Raw genomic sequence first — 22,234 nt, forward strand, 5'->3', positions numbered from 1 at the left:
CTGGATCTCCCCTCCAGTCAGGTAGAAGACAGAAGAAGCCTTTTGGGTGAAGGTGAAACATCTTTAACAACCAGAAAGAGAAGACCAGTTGACTTCTGTTGAAGTACTATGACCTGGATGGCTGAGAATCTTCACAGACACTCAGAGACGTACTTACTGACTGTAGCTACTATGGTGCAAAGCTCAGTATTTTCCTTTTACACAAGCAACGGTCCACCTCTGTACTGTATATTTCTGTTTATAACCAGCTTCTTTGTATGTGTGGAATATGTTATGAGCTGGTTTTGATCGAAAGAAATCAAGCTGAAAGAACCCATTAATTTTTTAAACCTTTATGCCAGCGCTATAAATGTACAGTGGGACGGAAACTCAATTTCCTGACATTTGTTACACACTTTTAGTCATAAACCAAAACAAGCTGTGGGAGAGAAAACACTACCAATGAAACCACACGTTAGAACGTCTCATTTGTGATTTACTCGCTGTCACATGTTCCCTGTCTGTTATCTCTCTCCTCCAGACAGATTGCTCAGAGTTCAGCGTGGACAAGAGCGTCCGAGCATCTCCAGGCTTTGGGGAGGGATCAGAGGCCTGCGTGGAAGTTTGTTTCGAGCCTCATCAGCTGGGGGAAGTGAGAGGCCAGCTCAGCCTGTCCTCAGCAATCGGTGGCGAATACATCTTCCCTTTACGTGGGATCTGCCTGCCCCCCAAAGCTCAGGGTCCGTTCAGCATCAAGGCCGGTCGCAGCATCAGTATCCCCTTCAAGAACGTGTTCCTGCAGGCCACTGCCTTGTCCTTTCAGGTGAGGAGCTCATAAAGAGGCCCCTATAGAGATAACAAGATCATAGATAGGAACAAAAGTTGAAATGTCTTATTTTGGGAGAGGAACTGAGAAAGGAAGCGATTAATAAGATTCTAATACAAACACAGGCAGCCGCACAGTGGCTTTACTGAGGCTCATTTTCTTTCAGTATTTACACTGGGTGCACTGCCAGCCTGCATGAAGCACACACATTTAAATTTAGCCTGGAACAGCTTGCAGAGTGGTCGCTTTTATCCTCTCATGTTTAGAGTAGTCTTACTCCTCTTTATCCTGGATGCAACCTTTACATGTTTAACATCCAATGAAGGCCCACATTCTGTTCATTCTGTCTGTAGTAGGTGATCTGAACTGTTTTGTGCTGCTCCTAGGTTGACAACCCCTGCTTTACTGTCAAAGGAAGCGGCAACCTCCCATCTAAAAAGACCCAAAACATCGTGGTGTCCTTTGAGGTTCCTCCAGAAGGCCCTCCAGGTCCGTGGTTCGGCAGGTTGTCCATCTCCAGCCAGCGCTCCGAGGGCCACCACAAACCCTGCTCATGGATCTATTACCTGAAGGGTTACCGCCCCGAGTCAGGTTAAGGACATGTAGATGGCAAAATGAATCCACATCGGCATCCATTTGTGCTTTTATTGTTCTTATTTCTATTTATCTGATGCGTAAGTTGTTGATATTAACGTTAATGCCAAAAAATACAAGCCAGAATTGCCTCGTGCGTATTTATGTGGTTTAAATAATTAGCTCTCACAACTGTGTTCGTAAATATTTAATATTTAACTGAATAAACGCTGCAGAAAAACCCCAACCTGGCAAGTCCTGCCATTGCGTTCTCATTTCCACATGGGGGCAATCAAGTCAAGTGATTTCAGTGCTTCAGCTGAGGGGGCCGAGATGCATAATCGACCTGACTTTCCTGCCTTTTTGGTCATTCTGATAAGCTGTGTATTAAAGTGTCAGCTCTCCAACAGGAGTTCATTTGTCCAAACCACCCTGTGTGTTGTTAGACACTCTGCACATTGCAGGAAAAAGACTCGCCACCCGGCGGAAAGGGCAGAGCGGAGGGAGTCGCTCATTACCAAAGGTTAGATCTGTCACATCACACATGCAAACGCGCACACGTAAACCTCTAATGAGCCGCTGGAGTGACACTTACAGAGACACTCCTTTCACTCCAGGAGAAAAAGCCTCTGATCCTCCCTTTGGGACGCAGCAAGCAGCACAAGACCGGTGGCCCAAACCTCCCTCTGAGGCTGTTTAAAGGACGAACCCGCTTTGTTCTGGTTAGACATTAAACCAGAGGGAAAAACAAAGTGATGTCATCACTTGTCTCACTATCCAGCCTGCTTTTAAGCACTAATTAGTGGTTTTTGGTGGTCTGTAGCTTCATGACAACATGCATGGAGGTTATCTGTCTGCTCACAGCATCTACATACGTTGTAGAAAGAGTGCTAGGAAGAATACAAAAACTGTAAAACCAGCAAAAATAACAGCAATCTGTAAGACAGAAAGACAATATAATGTTACAATCACACATTGTAAAAAAATAAAATACTGTTTTCAGATATGCAGATTTTTGAAGTAAACATTATGCACAATTTTGACCTTTTCATAAGGTCAACTTGGACATTAATGCTGTTTTTCTGTGACTTTACAAAATAGTAGATAACAGAAAAAAGTATTCACCATCTTAAAAAAAAAAAAAGTTAAAATTGTTTCATTTTACAGTCCATTGTTATAAAAGGACAAATCAGCATTTTAAATGATTTGGAATTTATTTACAAATTTTGCCTTTTTTTTTTTACAGTCAACATATAAATAATACATTTTATATTAATCATTATTTTATTTTATCTATGATTTCACAAAATTGATCAAATCTGTAAAATAATTTTTAAAATCACCATTTCAAAAACACAGGATGTTGATGTGAAAATGATCTACAGGTGCTTTCTTATGGTTAATATTTGAATAAATCTTTTTAAAATTATTATTATGATACTATGTTTAATTTCACAAACTTTGGAAAAGCTTTAAAATAACTGTTAATTTTTTTTTCCACACTTGGCAAATGACAAAAAAATCAGTAAAATTAGAACATATTTTGCTGATTTAAATCCAGTAAAAATATGCAAATTTTATGGTCAGATGTTATAAAACAATTGATTATCATTTAATAAATTAAAATAAAAGATTGTTGATGTTGACAGTGTTTACAGTTTTAGTTGTTTTATTTTTTGTGGATAACTTGTACATTTTTTCTGTGGATTTACATATTATTTGTAGTTGCACAAAATATTAGAAATATATAAATTAAAAGTTTAATTTTTTTAACCATCTTTCAACTTAAAAAAAAACCCTTAAATTCAATAAAAGCAGTCTAATTTTACGGTCAAATATTGTAATAGAACAAACTACCATTTAATTAAAAAAATAATAATGTAGACTATGTTAACATTTTTTTTTATAGTTAACATTTTCCCTGTGGTTTTACATGACATCTGTAATTTCACAAAATAGTAGAAATCTATAAAGTAGCAGTTTTGAAAAATATATTTACCATCTTTCGATGTAAAAAAGATTAAATACAGTAAAAACTGTCTAATGGTGTTGTAAAGGAACAAATTATCATTTAATTAAAAAAAGATTTGATGAAGACAGTATTAAATTTTTATTTAAGAAAAAGATTTACATGTAAATTTGTGCTCTTTTCTGTGGTTTTACATGACATTATGTGTGATTTCCCAAAATAGTTGAAATCTGCGTAACACTTGAAATATTTACCATCTTTCAACTTTTAAAAAAGGCAAATATCTAAAATTTTAAATACAGATTGCTTTAAGTCCAGTAAAAAACAGTCTAATTTTACAGTCAGATGTTGAAAAAAGAAAAAAAAGACTGGTTATGATTTGCAAGTCATTGTCTGTAATTTCACAAAATAGTGGAGTAACAGTAAAATTGTTCAAGGAAAAAAAATACAATTTACAAACTATTAAGCTATTATTTTGTTTACAGTGTACAACTAGAATAATACAACAACAAATCCTGCACTTTGCCATTTTAATAGGAGACATTGTGGCTTCACTCAGGGCAGTAAACTGTTTGCTATAAATATGGAATTAATGGGATGTAATAAAACAATATGAGATCCAGTAAATTCCATAAAGTACATTAAAGTCACTCGAAGTCTCCAAACCTTATAAATCTCATTTCCCACCAGATCGAAGAGTGTTTACTGGTTCCATAGGTACCAGTGGGTCTGAGTGGGATGCGTGGGGTGGGTGCTGTGATGTAAGAGGGGAGCTGGGGGGTTGGGGGGCTCCTCTCTCTCTCTCTCCCATAGAGCGCAGCATGAGCGCTCCGCAGCAAAAGGATGTGTGAGCAGGCAGCGCGCTACTGTCGGGACGGAGTCCACAAACTGCTCAACAAAGAACAAGCCAAACTTCGAGCCCAGGAAAGCCGCGAGCAGCCGAAACCCGTAGCCGGTCAGGACAGCGAGTCCGCGACGGCAGCGCAGTCCGGAAACAGCGGCGCCCAGCCCGGTGGAATCGACGGGCTCGTCCGCTGGATCGTCACCAAAATGAGCGACAACAAGAACATCTCCAGCCGGGAGTACGCCTCCAGCAAGGAGGAGGTGGCCGTGGCTCAGGAGCAGTTCTTCGCCCCGGAACCGCGGAGAGGCATCTCCGTGATTTTGGATGTGAGTATGTGGAGGCGCCGGGCGGGTTGGGGCGGGATGGAGGCATCCGGCGAGCGGCGCAGTGCGCACTTACGCACGGAGGCGACGGTGCAGATTCCTCCAGACTTGTGGCTCCTTCTTGACAGAGTAGATTTCACAGGTGAACCGACAACCGGTGAGGCACGTGGGTGTCACGGATTAAGCCTCCCGGTGTCTGAACGCGCGCAGCTCATTGTGCTTGTCCAAATTTATCCGTCTTATCCACATTTATCCACAAATTCGCTGCGCTTTTATCGCGTTTTGTGAGTGAAATTCTCTTAATCCGGTCTGAAAGTTCGCAATCTGATCGATCAAGCAGTGATCGGTTTCACTTTTAGAGATTTTACTGTCAATCCAAATCAACTCTGACGCACCCAATCCAATTTTATCACAGCTCTTTAATTATTAACACAGATGTCTTACTACTGTATTGGTATCGATCCTGCTTTACATCTGAATCTTCCCTCTCCCTCTATGATGTTTTCATTTCACCCTCCCTGCACTGGAATTATCACTCTGGCAGCTCAGTGTTGATTTATCTCCCCTCATCAATGCTATTGAGTTATTTTTCTCCAGGTCTCTCCTAAATGTTTGGCCTGGAGATCTGCTGATGCTGCTTTAATATAGGCGGGGGGAGAAAAAAAGTAGTTCAGCTTCTGCAGAGCCACTTAAATAGGCTGACAAAGAAGCAGATCCATGAAAACCTAATTATAATCAAGACCAGAGGGCCGATGTATCCCAGTACCCCAGTAAACTCATTGTGTTTGTGTGTGAGAGTGGAGGGGGTGCTCAGGTGGATGCTGCACTGAAATCCTGTCTTAAAGGAAGCAGTTTGCATCAGTTTAATCAGTTTTCTGTGTACATTTCCTGACGGATTAGCCATCTTCACACACAAAACCCAAACTGTACAAGGTCTTGACATCAACTCTGAACTCATTTTTGGCATTTTCTTCTCCCTGCGACGCCTTGAACTTTGAATGTTAAATCATTTCACCGTTTTCCAATATTATTGACCCCGGCATTATCATCGCGGCGAGTGAAGCCTCCACCAGAGAGGCTTTGAGTGACGGCTGTGTGAGCGTACTGGTGCCTGCAGGCAGTGTTTTCCTCATTAGACCCTCGACTCGCTTGTTTCTGCTTCATCCTAACCCTTCGGTGCACCTTCCTCGCTATTCCTCAGACTCCTTTCATCCTTTGTCCCTTCCCTCTTCTCCTCATCTCCTCCATATCCTCCTCCTCCTCCTCAGAAGCATCCATTCTTAATAAGGTTAAGAGATGGATTGAAACACCCTCCCTCCCTCCTTCTCCCTCCCTCCTTCTCCCTCCCTCCTTCTCCCTCCCTCCTTCTCCCTCCCTCTCTGTCTCCTCTTTTCTTGGATCTGCTCAGTTGCTCTTCTTCTCTGTTTTCTCCTACAAACTCTTTCCACACCAGCCTCCTCCTCCTCCTCCTCCTCCTCCTCCTCCTCCTCCTCCTCCTCCTCCTCCTCCTCCTCCTCCTCCTCCTCTCTCAGCTCGTCTGTCTCCGGCAGAGTTGGCTCTTTTCCGTGGAGTTGAGTGCGCCCCAGGGTGCAACCGGAAAAAGCAGAACAATGCGGAGCAGCTTGTCATTTGGAGCGTCTCAGCACTTAATGTTTTTCACTTTGGCCTGCTCAGATGGCTGCTGCAGTCGCTGCGTAAATGCACCACTTATTTATAGTTTTAGAAGCCATAAAGCTGTGGTGCACGAGTCCCAGCATCAGTTCAGGTACTTCTGGTGCACAAAAACACACATTAGTCAATAATTAGTGCGCACGTTTTGTCATGTAAACTGCACTCCTTGTGTTTTTGCCTCGAAATTATTGCTGCAACTAATTAAACTTTAGCAGACTTTTTGCAACTTTAAAAAAAAAAAATCAATTAATACTTCTCTCGTCATTTTATTCTATATGGTTCTGCACTCTTTTATGTGTCATTTTTTTTGTTTAAAAAATAAAAAAATAGTCACAAATGAGCCCACATTGACTTCTACAACCAGCAGACCGTGAATATATTATTTTTTTCTTCTAAAAAGTAAGAAAATGGTCAAAAATGAGGACAAAACACACATTACAAGAAATAGTGTGCAAGTTTTGCTGTGTAAACTTAAAATTTCAGTCAATATTTCCTTGAAACTATGGCTGCTACTAACTAACTTTGAGTTCTACTATGGATGAATCTGCAGACTTTTTACAGTTTTTATCAATTAATTCTTCTTTTTGCCCGTAATTTTTTTTATTACATTTGGATCAGCCCTCTTTTCTGTATTCATTTTTGTCTTAAAAAGTAAGAAAATAGTCAAAAGTGAGGCCAAATTGACTTATTCATCTAGCAGCCCAATACAAACTGGGATGCTAAACTACAATACATTTTTCTGACATGCATGACATTCTTTTTCCTTATATTTTGTGTCTTATTTGTGTAATTTTGCGTCTCCTTACTGACTTTTTTGTCTCCATTTTGTTGTTTTGTGTCTCATTTGTGTTGTTTTGTCTTGTTAGTGTCATTTTGTATCTCGTTTGTGTCATCTTGTGTCTTGTATCTGTCATTTCGTGTCCTTTTTTTGACGTTTTGTGTCTCATACCCTCTGACTAGTATCCATTAACCACCACAAATTTACTACTGTGACAAAGATAAACATAAAATCCTTCACATTTGTTCACCAGAAGTACATAATTTTCAGTCGTACAGTTACAAAACCACACGTTACTAAATAATTAGCGCACAAGTTTTGTTGTGTCTGGACAAGAAACACAAACCGGGAAGTTAGCTTTTCTCACAGTGACTAGGGCTACGTTAAGGGCTAGTGGCTAACGGCTACGTTAGAAGGCAGATTAACCTGAAACACCATCTGATAAACAGTAATTTAAGATCTGGACCTTAATGGACAATAAAAGTGATAAAACAGTGAAATATTGAGAAACAGCAGACGCAACTGCAGGAAACAAATCTTAGCTAAAGATAAATCTCAGTTGAGATTTTAATCACTGTTTCTATTTTACATATTCCTATTATTATGAAGAAGCTTAATAATGAATGACAGGTTCTCTGATGTCACATGCTGCTAAAATATTACATTTAATGTGTATCAGTTCCAAGTATCGGTTATCCCCCTTTCTTGACCAGCAACAATTTGTTGTGATTCCACCTGTTTTATGAAATTGTCGTCAATTTTGCCTTGAAATTTTACTGAAACTTTCCTTGAAAGTTTACTGATGTTTTCTGGATTTCGCTGTTGCCTTGAGATTATGGCTGCAGCTAACTAATATTAAATTCTATTATGGATGAATCTGCAGACTTATTGCAGTTTTTTTAATCAATTAATTCCTCTTTTTGCCTCTATAAATGTCAAAAATGATCCCAAAGTGACTTATTCAACCAGCAGCCCAACACAAATACATTCACAGTACTACTATGACAAGGAAAAGCATGAAATTCTCTCATTTTAGGACCTTGAAACATACAACGGCAAACATTTTTGTCTCGAAAAATACATCAAAATTGTTGCTGCTTCATTTTCCATCAGTTTTATTTGAAAATTCAATGTTAGAGTCATAAAATCAGCGTAATTCTAAGCTTTTCATGACATTTACATGAACAGTTCATGTGGAAAGTCAGCAAGAAGTCTATTTTTCAAACAGTTGTAAAGATTTTAAAGTGACAACATTTACACGCTCTGCTGCCGTTCTCTTCTCAAATGTGATGGAAAGGAATCTGCACTTCACAGACCTTCACATTGTGTCTGCGCAGTGACGTTTAACGTCTTCAGTATCACTCAGTCCTTGAAGGTGTCTGAGAAGTTGTCAGTTTTGTCACTCATCCACACATTCCTACAGCATTAATCCACTCCTCTCCCATCTGTGTGCTCCAATAAGTATAATATTGCCACAGAATGTGTCTAGATTTCTGCTCAGAATTAGCATTATCAGTTCACTTCACCTCCCTGCATCTCCACCTTGCTTCTTTCTGTCATCCTGTCTCCTCGTTTCATCCTCACCAAGTCTTTCTCTCCATCTTCCCCCTCGTCATTGTGCTGTTTTGTGGCTCTCCTCGGCAGGAACACTTCATATCGCGCTCTGAAACACTGATGAAAGTACCAGACCTGACACTTTCGGCTCCGCAGGGAAGGAAGCTTTCACCGGAGCTATAAATTAGCTCGCACACGCAGCAAGTAATCATCAGTCAGCTGTAGATCGGTGACTTTGTTTGGCGTGTGCTCTTATCTGCTGTCACACTAATAAACTTTTCAGGTACCAGACTCCTAACAAGCCTTATCACACACGGCGACTCCTTATCTGGTCGAAACACACTTTATTCTCACTGTATGGATGGCAGTGCAGCATAAAACTACACTAGATGGTTGACTGACCGTTTCTATTACAAGTTATTCACCATCTGGATTCTGTTTTTCCTGCAAAGATTTAGTTGTTCTCGTAAAGAAAAAAGGAGAAAAAAAGCCAGCACATTCTGTGTGTTTAACCATCTGTCACCTCAGCTGGAGCTCTGGATATCCATTAACAAATCTCATTCAAGTAACAAATTGCATCAGCTCCATTCTCAGAATCCAGCATGTTGAAATGTTGGCTATGGAAGCTTTCTATTACTCTTGTTCGATTTAGTCCACAACTTTAAAACCAAACTCCTACAACTGTTAGTTCTCTATTCTCTTGAGGAAAATGTGGCCGTTTTTGCTTCTAGAAAAGATAAGCATCTTGCAGCCGCAGCACTAAATTACAAATGAAGACAGCTTAGATTTTAATTAGATTTTCAGACCTCACTAATGGTGTTCCTCAGGGTTCAATACTGGGTCCTGTTTTCTTTTGTATGTCTGCGCTTCCACTCAGCTTTGTAGTGTAGAAATACAGTATCTTGTTACGCAGATGATACTCCACTGTACCTCTACACATAAACTACAATAGAATAACAAAATATTTGCATCAACTCCAAAAGGTTTAGGGGTTTAAATTAGTGCTTATGTTATTGGGCCACTGTGTGAAAGCCGGGCAAGGCAGGCAATATTCCAAGAATGTCTCATATTTTTCATATTACAATTTTAAATTCCTAAAAAAAAAACCTTGAATGTTTGCTGGGATTTAAAAAATCATAAATTTACAAGCAAAAACATGAACATTTTCTGACACTGAAGTCACAAATTTACAGGAAAACATCCACATCGCTTCAGTTTGCGAGATTGGATGAACCACATCATACCACGAACACCAGATAATACGCCTGCAGTGGATGATCAAACTCAAACTATAACAGTGCAGTCAGATTCAGCAGTAAGGAAATATTTGTGATTTTCGTGCAGAAACGTGGTATCATTATACGCATCTGCACTTTGAAGAGACATGTCCATGAACTGGGCCTCCTTAAATGAACATAACATACAAAAATCTGGATGAGATGACAGCTTTTACGTAGCAGAAAGTACAACACAATGGACAGATCCAAGGTCATACTCCATGCCGCTGCACTGCCTCACTAAAATGTACTTTTGGCAGGTTTTCTCTGTAAATTTATCTTAAAACTCACAGCATTTTCTTGGAATATTACCTCCTCCAGCTACTGGGCCACTAAACTGCTGTAAACAGTTGGTCACGTCACTTCGCCTGCATGACGTAAGCTCTGGTCGGTAGGCATTAAGCATCACATGAGACTTTCTCATGGCAGCCCTTCACTAGCTAAACTTATGCAATCCTCTCTGCTTGCCAACACAGAACTGGCATTAGTCTGAGTGGCTGCTACATTATTAAACAGCAAGAAGCTCCATCTAGTGGTGCAACCAGGTACTACAGCCAATCTACAATGCATCTTCTGACATGCATGGCCTTCGTCTTTTGTCTTATTGGTAAACTAATTTTAATCGGTTAAATTACTAACTGCAGTAATTAAAAATTCATGACTCTAATCTCTGATGTTAATTAGTCACCACAGAGCAACTTTCCCAAACAGAGGAGTTCTTGCCTTCCTGTTTATACCTCCCACATCTCACTGTAGATCCCTTCGCTGACACTAACTGCACTGTTTTTCTTTTCTGTTCACAGATATTCAGAAGAGCTGACAAAGACGGTGAGTGAAATTATGCACTATCTTAATTGGTCTCTGTAGACCTGGTGAGAAAACACGTCTGTTGGTGTTGGTTTGTGTAATGTGTTTGTCGAGCAGAAGGTTCAGAGACGTATGGTATGTTTTCATCCGTCTGCGTTGGCGTTTACAGGATTCCCGGTTTTACACATGCACATATGCTGCACTCATAATCTCAGATGGACTTTACATCCATCAAGGAGCTTTTTCATTATATTTGTTGTTTTATAAGTGTCCATCTTGCTCATTTTAATTTGCAACATATCTTTATGTATGTCTTGAACCCTTTTTAAGTTTTAAATGTGCAAATAAGACTTAACTTTTTCTCAAACCCTGCACGTAAGAAAAATGCATTTGTTATTCATAATGTTCTTGTAAAGTTCTCCATTTACTTGTGTGTTTTTAATGGAGATAAAGCCAGATGCAAATGATCATTTTTTGACATCTTTGTAGCTCTTTCCTGTTGCCGACATTTGGTGTCCATTTAGATGTTTCGTGGCTCAGATATTGCGCACATATAAATCCTACTGATGCATCTAAATGCAGCTGTGCTTTCTCAAGTAATGGAAACGAAAATGTCGACTGTAAGAAGAACTTTAAAGTGCTTCGGCAGACAAATGCATCTTCTGACTGTTTTCTAGTTCTAGTTAATGCAGCTTTTGGAGAAGCATTATTTTGGCCTTGTCGTTTTTCACACAGACGATTTTGTTTCAACACAAACGAGAGATTTATTGACTCTGAAGGCTTTTGTGGAACTGTACAGTGTTAAACCTTGTCTGTCTGTCTGTCTGTCTGTTTGCTGTCTGAGGCATCGCTGCTGCACTCTGCTGTATTTTTAGCTTGTTGGGGCATTATAGCGTTTTCGGAGGGGAAAGTTTCTGTTACTGTGTTGCTCCACCAGCGAGCAGTTTGTTTGTACCCTCTGGCATTTCAAGTGCTGCTATTTTCTCTTTCTCTTCATCTCTTCTTCTTCTTCTCTTCCTGCTTTATCATCTTCCCTCCTCCCTAGTTTTAACCAATCTCCAAAAAAAAAAGGAAAAAGAAAAATGAGCTAATGAGGAAACGACATAAAAAGATTTGCTTAATAGCAGCCAGATGGTCATTTGCTCTTCCAGTCTCAGTGTGAGTGTGAAAGGATTTCTCTGCTATCCAAGCTGATTACGTCGTTGCCCTCTCTCCAGCACAGCTATAGTCCCACAATGCAATTCTGTGAAGAACACATCACTTTAATGCATCACCACAATCATTCCTTTGGCCGCCGCTGATGCTCACTGCTGAGAACCAGAGAACACAAACACTTTTTACTCAAGATTTAAGTGCTGTCATCACTGCAGTCAGTGCATTCTTATCTTGCTTGGCGTTATGAATGATAGTTCCTTTACGACAGCCTTTAGCTTCAGCTGTCAACGTTTTAAATACTCACCTTAATTACCAACTGCTCTGATTCAGAACATCAGTTAAGACAAATTTACATTTTCATTTCACACAGATCTTATCCTGAGTTGTGTTTGCGTCTCAAACAAGCTGCTGGATCGTGTGCAACTTTTCTGCTAACGGTCTCGTCGACTCCCAAACACAAAGCTGCCTTTAAAACTGCCTTTAAAGAGGAAGATACGAGCGCATTCGGCTGAGCTGCTGCAGCTCCGGAGAGGAACAAAGATGGTGGTTATTATGGAGAAACGCTGTTATTTGATGTATGGCGGGAAAGAAGCAGTGAGCAGAAGCTGAAGAAGAAGAAGCTATTTTTACCCTCCTCCTCGTCCTCCTTGTCTTCTCTCCTGGGAGAAGACCAGGGAACTGTTTTAATGAGGGAGGGAGAGGAGATGCTAACGGGGGAGAGGAGAGAATTGTTAAAAAGAAGAGAAGGTGCAGGGAGGCAGAGATTGACAGGAGGGGAGGCGGGAGGTGGCAGAGTCTAACGGGGAGAGGAGGCTGCGAACAGGAGTAAGAGGCGGCATCATATATATGAGAACGGGCCAGTAAATGAGCTTTAATAGGGAGAATTCTGTCTTCATATTCACAGAGCAGATTTCAGGGTCGGCCTTCCTGCCCTTGAGTTGCTGAGACAGCAAGTAGCTACATCTACTGCAAGTATAAGCAGCAGTTTTTGTGTCGTCGTTTGGATGTATGTTTATGTCCCTACACGTGTTTGTGTGTGTTTGCGATTATCTCGGCTGACACTGATGTGCAGTCGGCGGAGTGTTACAGCGGCCCATGAGCCTCGGAAAGAGTTGCATCGTTTGTCAGCTTTCAGTTTACAGTTTGCGTTCGCAGCAGCACCTCTAATAGGCCACAGCCCATCAAGCTGCTGCAGCCTGAGATGGGTCGCTGTTTTAGTGGTGGGTTTTCTGCAGATGCTGACTGAATGAAATGAAGGTGTAATTTAATTTATGTCACACTTACAAAAATGAACTCAAGTTAATTGACCCTCTGGCAGGTTCTGAGTATTTTTGCCACATTTTTACTCACTGTGGGCTCACTTTCCCTACATTATGAAGTCCTGCACCTCTATGGAAATGATACAAACATGGCGAGAAGTCATTTGTGCCTCATGACAAAGTTATATTGTAATCATCAAAAAAAAAATGAAATAAATGCAAATTTCTTTGATTAATGTATTCAACAAAAATTGTAACAATCTGGAATCAACATGTAAAACATCTTCCCAAGTGTCCACAGGTGTTACAAAGACTAAAAACAATGTGACTCTGCATACTGAAGATAATATTCTTCCTATGTTTTTGTTTTGTTTCCATATTTGTCTTCTATCTGTTCTGTGTTAACACTGCCTGCAGTTCAACTGATAAGTTCCTCAATTTTTGTCATGTGACTGTTGGTTGCATGTACATCGTGAATAGATTCTCAGTTGTGCTCAGGAATGCAGAATTTTTAGATTTATTTAGAGTTTGTTTAGTACAAACATGTTATTTTTGGTGAATTTTTGAATGTGATTTGGTTCCATACTTTTCTACTCTCTGCTTTGTGAAAATACAGTCTGTAGTTCAGGTGAAAACTCCCTGAATTTTTGTTACATGACTCTTAGTTCATTTGAGTCACTAATGGTTTCTCAGTTGTGCTCAGGAATGCAGAATTGTTTGTTTTTATAGAATTTATTTAGTGCAAACACTGTATTTTTGGTGAATTTTTCATTGAGATTTGTTTCCATACATTACTTCTCTATTGTCTGTGCAAATGCTGCCTGCAGTTCAGATAAAAAGTCTCTCAATTTTTGTTAAGTGACTGTTGGTTTCAGCTGAATGAGTTATTGTTTATACAGAATCTCACACAAACAGTTTATTTTTGGTTGAATTTTTAAATGAGAAATGCAGAATAAAGTGATTTTGATGAAATGTCAATATTTCAAGCGTCCATTTAGCTCATTTTCCCAACACTTCTACTTCACATGTGCATCAAGGGCTGTCAAAAAGTTGAAAATCATCAGATTATTTCTGCTTTTACGGTTTCCGGCTCTAATAAAAGGTGTCATTTTACCTGTTTTTAAAAGATAGCATGCTCAGAGGCTTATGGGTTTAAACTTGTTTAATTTGCACTGGAAAACGTGGTCATGAACATTTTCATATTTTATGTACAACATTTTACCTGCATGTTTATCTTGAAAACAAGGAAAATACCCACAACAACACATATCTTGACTTGTTTACCTTTTAAGTTATTGATTCAGATCCTCTCAGAGTTCAACACGTTGAGTTAAAGCTGACGAACAACATCCCAGAGAGTTTTCTATGCATAGACAGACACTTAATTTATTCATTTCTTTGCTAAATAATCAGATCGTTTCCTCAGCAGACATTCTGGTTTACTCCTGGCATTAATGAATTCCTCCATTTGATTCAGTAACTGGGTGAGACAGCAGGAATAATATCAGGCTCCAATAGTTCATCTAACACAAGCTGAAATTATCAGTTAAGAATCCCCGAGGATCCAGGTTTACTCCATATCATTGGTTCCATATAATGTGATTAAATGCAAATTTGTTGGAAATCTGCACCACTGGAGCAGAATATTAACTCTGACAGGTACTCAGTGCTCCGGCTTGTTTTTAAGAGGATCTGGTTCTAAAATCTAGCTTATGTTGAATTCAGTTGTTGTGATGTTTTGTCCTTTTTTAAATGAAACACAGAGAACATCTGGTAGGGTGGCATCTATTCACTATAGAGGTTAAATAAGGCAGCAGCAATTTAATTATCAGTACATCACACCATACTTTCCTTTTATTATTAATCCCATCAATTAGATAAAGACTAAGTGCATCTACATCAAACATCTGTATCTTTTTGAATGGTAATTAATTCTTTTACAATATTTGGCAGATCAGGGTTTTTTTTGCTAATTTATATCATTAAAATATATGTATTTTACATATATTTACCCTTGTTTACAATTTTAATTCATTTTTAATTTAATACATTTTTAAAAATTAATTTAAATAATTGTAATTTTTAAGCAATTGATTCACAATTTTTTCCATATTTCTTAAATTACAGATAATATCCAATAAAAAGCATTTTTAAAAAGAGTTCATTTACACATTGATGATTAAAAAAAAAAATAATGTCCACATCAAACATTTCTATTTTTACAAATTTGTTCTGTGTTATGTAACCATAAAATCAATTAAATCACATAAAAATTCTAATTATTTTGCAGATATTTGCCATTATATATATATATATATATATATATATATATATATATATATATATATATATATATATATATATATATATATATATATATAAATATATATATATATATATATATATATATATATATATATATATAAAAAGATTTTGAATGTTGCAGAATTCCACCGTTTTAATGTATTTTTTGTGGCACCCTTTTCACTTATTATTTTTAAAATGATATTATTTATTTTACTTTTTAACTTTTTATTTAATTTCATTTTACAGTACAACGCTTGTTACTATATGGGGCTGCTAATCTGAAACGCTTGAATGTACGGTCAGAATTTTGCGCTCTCATGAAACGTGACTTCAGAGATAATTGATCCCATTTTCAGATTTACTGTCATCACTGCTGAACCGTAAACGCATTAAAGTTGTTATTTTCCTCTTGCAACAAAACTTTACGCGTTTTAAAGCAAGTGCTGTTGCAGCAAAACAGTTCATATTAGAAAATACTGCACAGAAAACAATTAATATTTAGCCTTTTACTGGGTAATTTATACTCTGTAGCGGTATGTTTTTTTTCTCTTCCTGTTACGCACAGACGCACCACGTGGTTCTATTGACGCCGGAACTTCTTGTAGCGTTGGAGCGAAACACCGAAGCTTCTTTTCTGCGACATGGAAGCTCTTATATCGCTAGTTAAGTTATCTGTGGAAGGTTTAGGCTGCAGTTTACATTTTTAAGTCCAGATATCAGAAAAGTTTGAACCAGAGTAAAGACGGAGAACACGTGGAAGATGAAGCGCACCTGTTTGAAACGATGCCAGCAGTCAGTGTGGATTTTTTAACGTGTTTGGGACTAAATATTTGTCCGGAATTACTCGTGTGGACGTTTGCCAGAGTAACCAAACCGTGTCTGTGGGATTTTATCGATCGGTGGATTGTTTGGAGGCTCCACAGGTGAGTCGCATCACTTCTGTTATCGTTTGTCTTCACTCTGATAAAAACGTGGATTGTAGCTGCTCCAGAGCGTCAATCTTGAATTAATGGAATCGCAATAATCTCAGCTTTCCAACGATATATAACACGAGTTGTGTACCAGTTGTGTAAATAACATTTTTTTTTTACACAACTGTGGGCAATTAAACTGCTTGCGTATTTGCACATTTTTCCCAGAATTCATTGCACGAAGGTGAAAATTTCTAAAATGAAATTTGGACAATGGAGACTGCCTTGGAATTTTGAGTTTTCTATTCTTTCTACAAGCTTATTCCACCTTTCATCAATCATTTGTTAAACCAATCAGCTAATATTAGTTTAACATGTAGGAAATTGTGAAGAATAATGATACAGGAAATGTCATCCTTCAAGATGACATGATTGGTTCTTTAGGCTTGTGATGTATGAAACCCAGGAAGTCTGAATTACAGACACTTTCTGCACGTTTCTTATATAAATATTGGAATATTATAGTCTATCCATGGATGGAATGGATAGTGGTGTAGTAAAAGTTGTAAAAATGGATGAAGTTCGACCTGAGAAACTATTTTGTAAACCAAGAATTTAAAGTAGATGGCACGCAGTGTTTATTTACTTTTACTTTAAGCTGATTAACAGGAGTTTAAATGACTTTGGATAATGTGAAATAACATGTTATACTATAATTAATGCAAGAAATAAAAATTAAATCAAATAAACTCAAAGCTTCAACTTAAAATCTCTCACCGTCAGTTAAATCCTTAAAAATCTCATTTCTTTACATCATTTTGCTGCTACTACTACTTCTGCTGTAATTCTCCCTTTCAACACTGAGTTTCTTCTTCATGTGGAGCATCAGAAACTCTTCTCGCTTTTTCTATTTTTCTTTTTTTACCTTTCTGTACTACGGAGGGGCATAATCCAGATTGGTAAAGACTTACATGCAACTGACGTCCATTTTAATTTCTGCAGTCCAGCTTTAAACTGCCTAAATTAAGATTTTATTAGAGTTTATTGCTTTGGAGTTTTCTGTTCTTTCTACAAGCTTGTTCCATTTTTTATCAATCATTTGTTAAACCATTTGGCTAATATCAGCTTTAGAGTGTCGGTTGGTTGTACACAAAGAGACCCAACAACACATTTGTACCCTCCACTGTGGTTAATCCAGTAATGATCCACGCTCTTCTTCACTGTCACTAATTACAGACGTGCCAAAGTGTCTGCAGTAAACAAAAGCTTCTCTTTTGTTCTGTCTGCAGGTTTTTGTTTACGTTTTGCAAACCTTAACAAAGGAGAGCTTCTTGTTAAAAGTCCGGCACGCCCACGCTGACTAATTAGACCTCAGAAGGCCTTTTAAGCCGAAGACACTTTGGCGTGTCACAGTTTGAAAAGCACAGGTGTGAATAATCAGACCCGTCACGGCTGAGTTTCATTTCATTGCCTCAGTTTCGGGGTTCTGGTGTGTTTAGTTTCCATCCAGATGTTATTCAGATTTTAACCAAATTCCTTCGAAATTTGGCAAAGAAAATGCAGATTGATGCACGTTTCTTCCACCTACGGTTACGCATCAGAAGTTAGTTCAGTCATCTGTTGGAAGAAGAGTGTTCAGTGAGTTTTAACTGAAAGCAACCACAGACAATGGAAACCTTGTGGAAAGCATCTCCTTCGTGCTCAATGTCTCCTTCAATGTCTCATCTGCTGCTGCTTTTTGTCTTTATTTGGCAATATTTCAGCGTTTTTTACCCTCAAATTTCTAGTGTTTCCACTCAGATTTTCAGTTGAAATGTGCATAAAAGCAGCTTGATGGAAACACACTGGTAGCCATGGTTTCCTGGTTTAGTGACCAACACAAAGACATAGTTTAGTGTCAAAATGTCTACTGTAAAAAGAATACTAAAATACACTATTTACTGTTTAAGTGAGCGTCTGAATGTGAAATTTCTCAATATAGTGACCTCAAATATTCCCATGATGGGTGTGTTGTATCTTAATTTGCTGTTAATTGTAAATAAGATAAACCTTTATGAGACAAGATAGGCCTTTATTAATCTTACAGTGGGGAAATTTACAGTAGAATCAACCCAAACTCGTAAAATTGACTTTTTGTGGTGCATGGATAAACTATACAACATTAACACTGCAGAAAGAACCAAAAAAAACCCCCCAACAAGTTGAATATAGAAAAAGACTAAAAAAAATGCTAAGTGGTGCAACAGGAAGCCACTTGTGTGTATGTGTGCAACATATAAAGAATAGTTGTAGTGATTAATCGACTAGTTGTCATCTATTTAATTGGTCACCAACAATTTTTATAATTAGTTGTTCCGTTTGAGTATTTTTTTTAAAGAAAGAACCATCTAAATTCTCTGATTGTAGCTTCTTAAATGTGAATATTTTCAGGTTTCTTTCCTCTTTTGTGGTTGTAAACGAAATATCTTTGTGTCATGGACAAAGCAAGACATGTAGCATCGTAAATCTTTGTCTTTAGGAGACATTTTTTCACCATATTGCTGACATTTTTAAGACCACACAACTGATTAAACAAGAAAGTAGCTGACAAAAAATAAACAACAGAAAATTAGCGGTGTCTCAAAGAAGTATTTTTTCCCCTGTCGAGTTCATTTAGTAGTTAGTATTTGCTGATACTCCATGCTAATTTCCTAGACAATGAATGTTAAATATTATAAATTAGCCGTTGTAGCTCGTACTGTTTAATACTGAGGCAGCTAGATGAATTGGATGGTTACGTGTTGACAGATAGACGTAGTTGTGGTAGTTTAGCTAGTAAAGGGGCACCATGACAAAGTCTGCTGTGAGGCTTAATGACCTTCAATCAACAGATATGTGGGTTATTCCATCTCAAATAGCTTAAAATGTTTTCATTATAAATTACTGTTACTTAAAACAGCATCTGTGAAAGCACAGTGTCATATATCAACTACTTTTCACAATAATTTTTTGAAATAAAAACAACCCGTCGGCCCACTTTCGGCACTTTTCGGGAATTAAAATTTCAAGTTGTTTGACTAACAATATCTCAGGAACTGTTAAAGATAAAAGCCTGAAATTTCCCTGTTATTGCTCATAATGTCATCAATTCAGAATCTGCAATATTGGACAAGTAGATCGAAGAATCTCTTATTGTGGCTGAGTTGAAATATGCAAAATAAAGTTGAGCCATCACGAAAAGTCTCATTATTGAGCTCACTTTAACAAAACAATTTCTAATGCAGAAGTCAACTAGTGTTATTGTCTGAACCATTTGTAGCTACACGTTGCAATAATACAAAACAAAAACATATAGAATACTTTTAATTTGAAGTATGTAGTCATAAAAATGAAAAAGTTGTGTTCTCTGAACTTGTAATAGCTGTTTTTTTTTTTTTGGCCTGCAACATGTAACTGTGGCTTCAGCAGTAAAAGTAGAGGTATGCAGAGTTGTCATTTAATCAGTTGTTTGATGTTACTGCCCATATTAGGTACATTATTGAGATGCACAACTCAAGCACAAATGTTAACAAAGGTTCTTGCCAATATGGATCACTTAAAAGTTGCATTGATTCTTAGATTGAGCTCAAAACATTCCTAGAAATAGTCACAGCTCTATTAAGAGGTAGTGAACGAATGAAGGTGGCGCTCCGGATATCAAATCAGACAACGTAAATGAAAACATCTGTGAAGGTGAACCTCGGTCAACTCACTTAATTAAAGGAATAAACCTTTTTAAATGACACAGTGACGTCTGGGAAGACAACAAGTGACACATGCAGCAATTTAGTATCTGAGCTCTCATCCGGCTGGATGCCTGTTTTTTGGGGGTTTTTTTGCTTTATTTTCTTGGCTCTCGCCTCGTGACTCATCAACCATCTGCTAATTATCATCACCGTGTTTGACATGAGGACCGAAAGCAGGCAGAGTTTAGGGAGGCTTGTTTATCCGCGCTGTCAACACTCGACAGAATTACGGCGTTGGAGCTTAAAGCAAACAGGAGGCTGCAGCTGCTTCATCTCGCTGAGGCCGGAAGCAGCTCAACTGCGTTCATTAAACCCACGTCCTCGTTCTGTTTGGATTTTGTCTGGATTTTGTCTGGAGATTTGGTGCCCAAACGTTCTCCTCTTCCTCCTGTCAGATCACCTGTCGATCCGTGGTGGATTTTCCGTTTCTCTGCTGGTTTTCTGTCATCATAGCTGTCGCAGCTCCAGCTCAGGTCTGACTGTAAATATTGAATGAGAAAGAAGCTAATTTGGGAAAGCTATGACACGTTTACCTCTTTGGATTTAGATTTGGTGAGTCAGCAGACTGACTGCCTCCCTATTCAATGAGATGAAATGATTTTGCATCAGTTTTAACATGAAATAAGTCAAATAAAGAGCCATCATGAGCTGTCATCTCGAGATATGTTGTCAGAATCCCTCAGTATTAGTATGTAACAGGAAGTAGTGGGTTGTATTCGGTTAGCTCTGTCTCAGTCATCATCTAAATCATCTTCTTGACTCTCTCTGATTTGAGGAAGACTTTTAAATCAGAAACCATGGATGTTTAAAAGGGTGTCTGGGTGAGACAAAGAAATATATACCAAATAAAAAAAAGAATATGTATATTTTTCTAGTTACATTTGGAGAACCATTTGGGAACTCTAGAGTTGTTTGGATTGGACTATCTCACAATATTTAGTTTTTGGGGTATAGCTCAGTCCTAGAAGTACAACAAAAATAACTTTCTTTCATTTTTGTGACCAAGTTTTTCACATTGAACAGTATTCTATGTTTTGTTTTGTATTTGTGTGACATGCAGCTACATGTAGTTGTGCATTATCATTCTTTTTGTTAATGTGAGCTCAGAGATGAGACCTTTCATGTTGTCTAATCCTTTTTTTTGCATATTTCAACTCACCTATAATCAGAGATTATTTGATCAATGTGTCAAATATTACAGATTATTCATTAATGACATGATGAGAAATAACAGTGGAGTTTTCAGGCTTTTGTCTTTAACAGTTCCTGAGATATTGTTGTTCAAACAGCCGAAAAAACCTGCCAGAAGTCCATCGACCAAAATTTATCCTGGAAAGTACTTGATATACCAAGTTAATATCCTACAGATTTTAAATTGACCACAGTCTATGGTATAAAAGAGTCCAGCTAATCAGAAGTGGTTAAGCAGAAGGCTTCTAAAGATTTGAGATTGAATAACCCCCATTTATGTTGATCGGAGGTCATTAAGCCTCACAGAAGACTTTGTCAAGGTGCCCATTTACTAGATAATTGTCCAGTATTGCAGTTTTTAAATCACTGACACGATGACAAATGATTTTGAATTTCAGACTTTAATCTTTCACAAATTTGACCAAAACTTGCTAAAAATGGATTGATGGCCAGCTTTTATTAAAATTACCTGTGAAAGGTGATACATCAAGCTAAAATTTGGTAAATATCTTTATAAATATCTGTATTTTATGCTATAAAAACTTCATAGATATCAGAGGGTCAAGTAGAAATATATACAAAGTTGATGATATTAGATGAAATGACTCATTTTTATATTACATTTATATTTACCTGTCTGATTAATATTCATTAAGTGATACAGCTGCTCTGCGATACATTCTGCTTTTATTGAGTTTTTACATTTTCAGGTTATTTATGTGTATTATTTTTTATTAAGGTTATCATTGGTGGCTTTTTATGCACTGTATTACACTGAAAAGTAATAGACCAGAATTCTAAACTTTCTAACAATCTCAGCAGAAACTGAGAATGTAGAAGCTTCATAAAAGTGAAATTTATGGCAGAGCTGGCGTAATGTTGGATCCTACAGATGTTCCCATAAAACTCTGAGTGTAAATTGAGACAAAGTGAGTGAAGCTCGACCGGCACCTTTAACTGCTTCAAAATGAAGCCATTTTACTTGTTTATTATCAGCTTCTTGGTGATTTTCTCGATTAACAGATCAGACCTTTTCTGTGCTTTGA

At 37.9% G+C, this 22,234-nt stretch overlaps 2 protein-coding genes across 3 annotated transcripts in view; both read left to right on the forward strand.

Moving 5' to 3' along the window:
- The window catches only part of hydin (HYDIN axonemal central pair apparatus protein), a 120,542-nt gene extending 118,897 nt beyond the window's left edge, over positions 1-1,645 (forward strand). Inside the window, exons 94-95 of the mRNA XM_055008991.1 lie at positions 521-802; positions 1,192-1,645. Of these exons, the coding sequence (XP_054864966.1) occupies positions 521-802; positions 1,192-1,401 (492 nt within the window). The 3' untranslated portion in view covers positions 1,402-1,645. The remainder of the gene's footprint in view (positions 1-520; positions 803-1,191) is intronic.
- Positions 1,646-4,149: 2,504 nt separating this feature from the next.
- The window catches only part of necab2 (N-terminal EF-hand calcium binding protein 2), a 233,004-nt gene continuing 214,919 nt past the window's right edge, over positions 4,150-22,234 (forward strand). The window contains exons 1-2 of one of the 2 annotated variants that reach the window (XM_055008047.1): positions 4,150-4,517; positions 10,598-10,622. In XM_055008047.1, the coding sequence (XP_054864022.1) occupies positions 4,191-4,517; positions 10,598-10,622 (352 nt within the window). In that variant the 5' untranslated portion in view covers positions 4,150-4,190. The remainder of the gene's footprint in view (positions 4,518-10,597; positions 10,623-22,234) is intronic. The other variant, XM_055008046.1, reaches the window with a different exon arrangement.

Source organism: Amphiprion ocellaris, chromosome 3 (assembly GCF_022539595.1).
Source record: "Amphiprion ocellaris isolate individual 3 ecotype Okinawa chromosome 3, ASM2253959v1, whole genome shotgun sequence".
NCBI classification, from domain to species: domain Eukaryota; kingdom Metazoa; phylum Chordata; class Actinopteri; family Pomacentridae; genus Amphiprion; species Amphiprion ocellaris.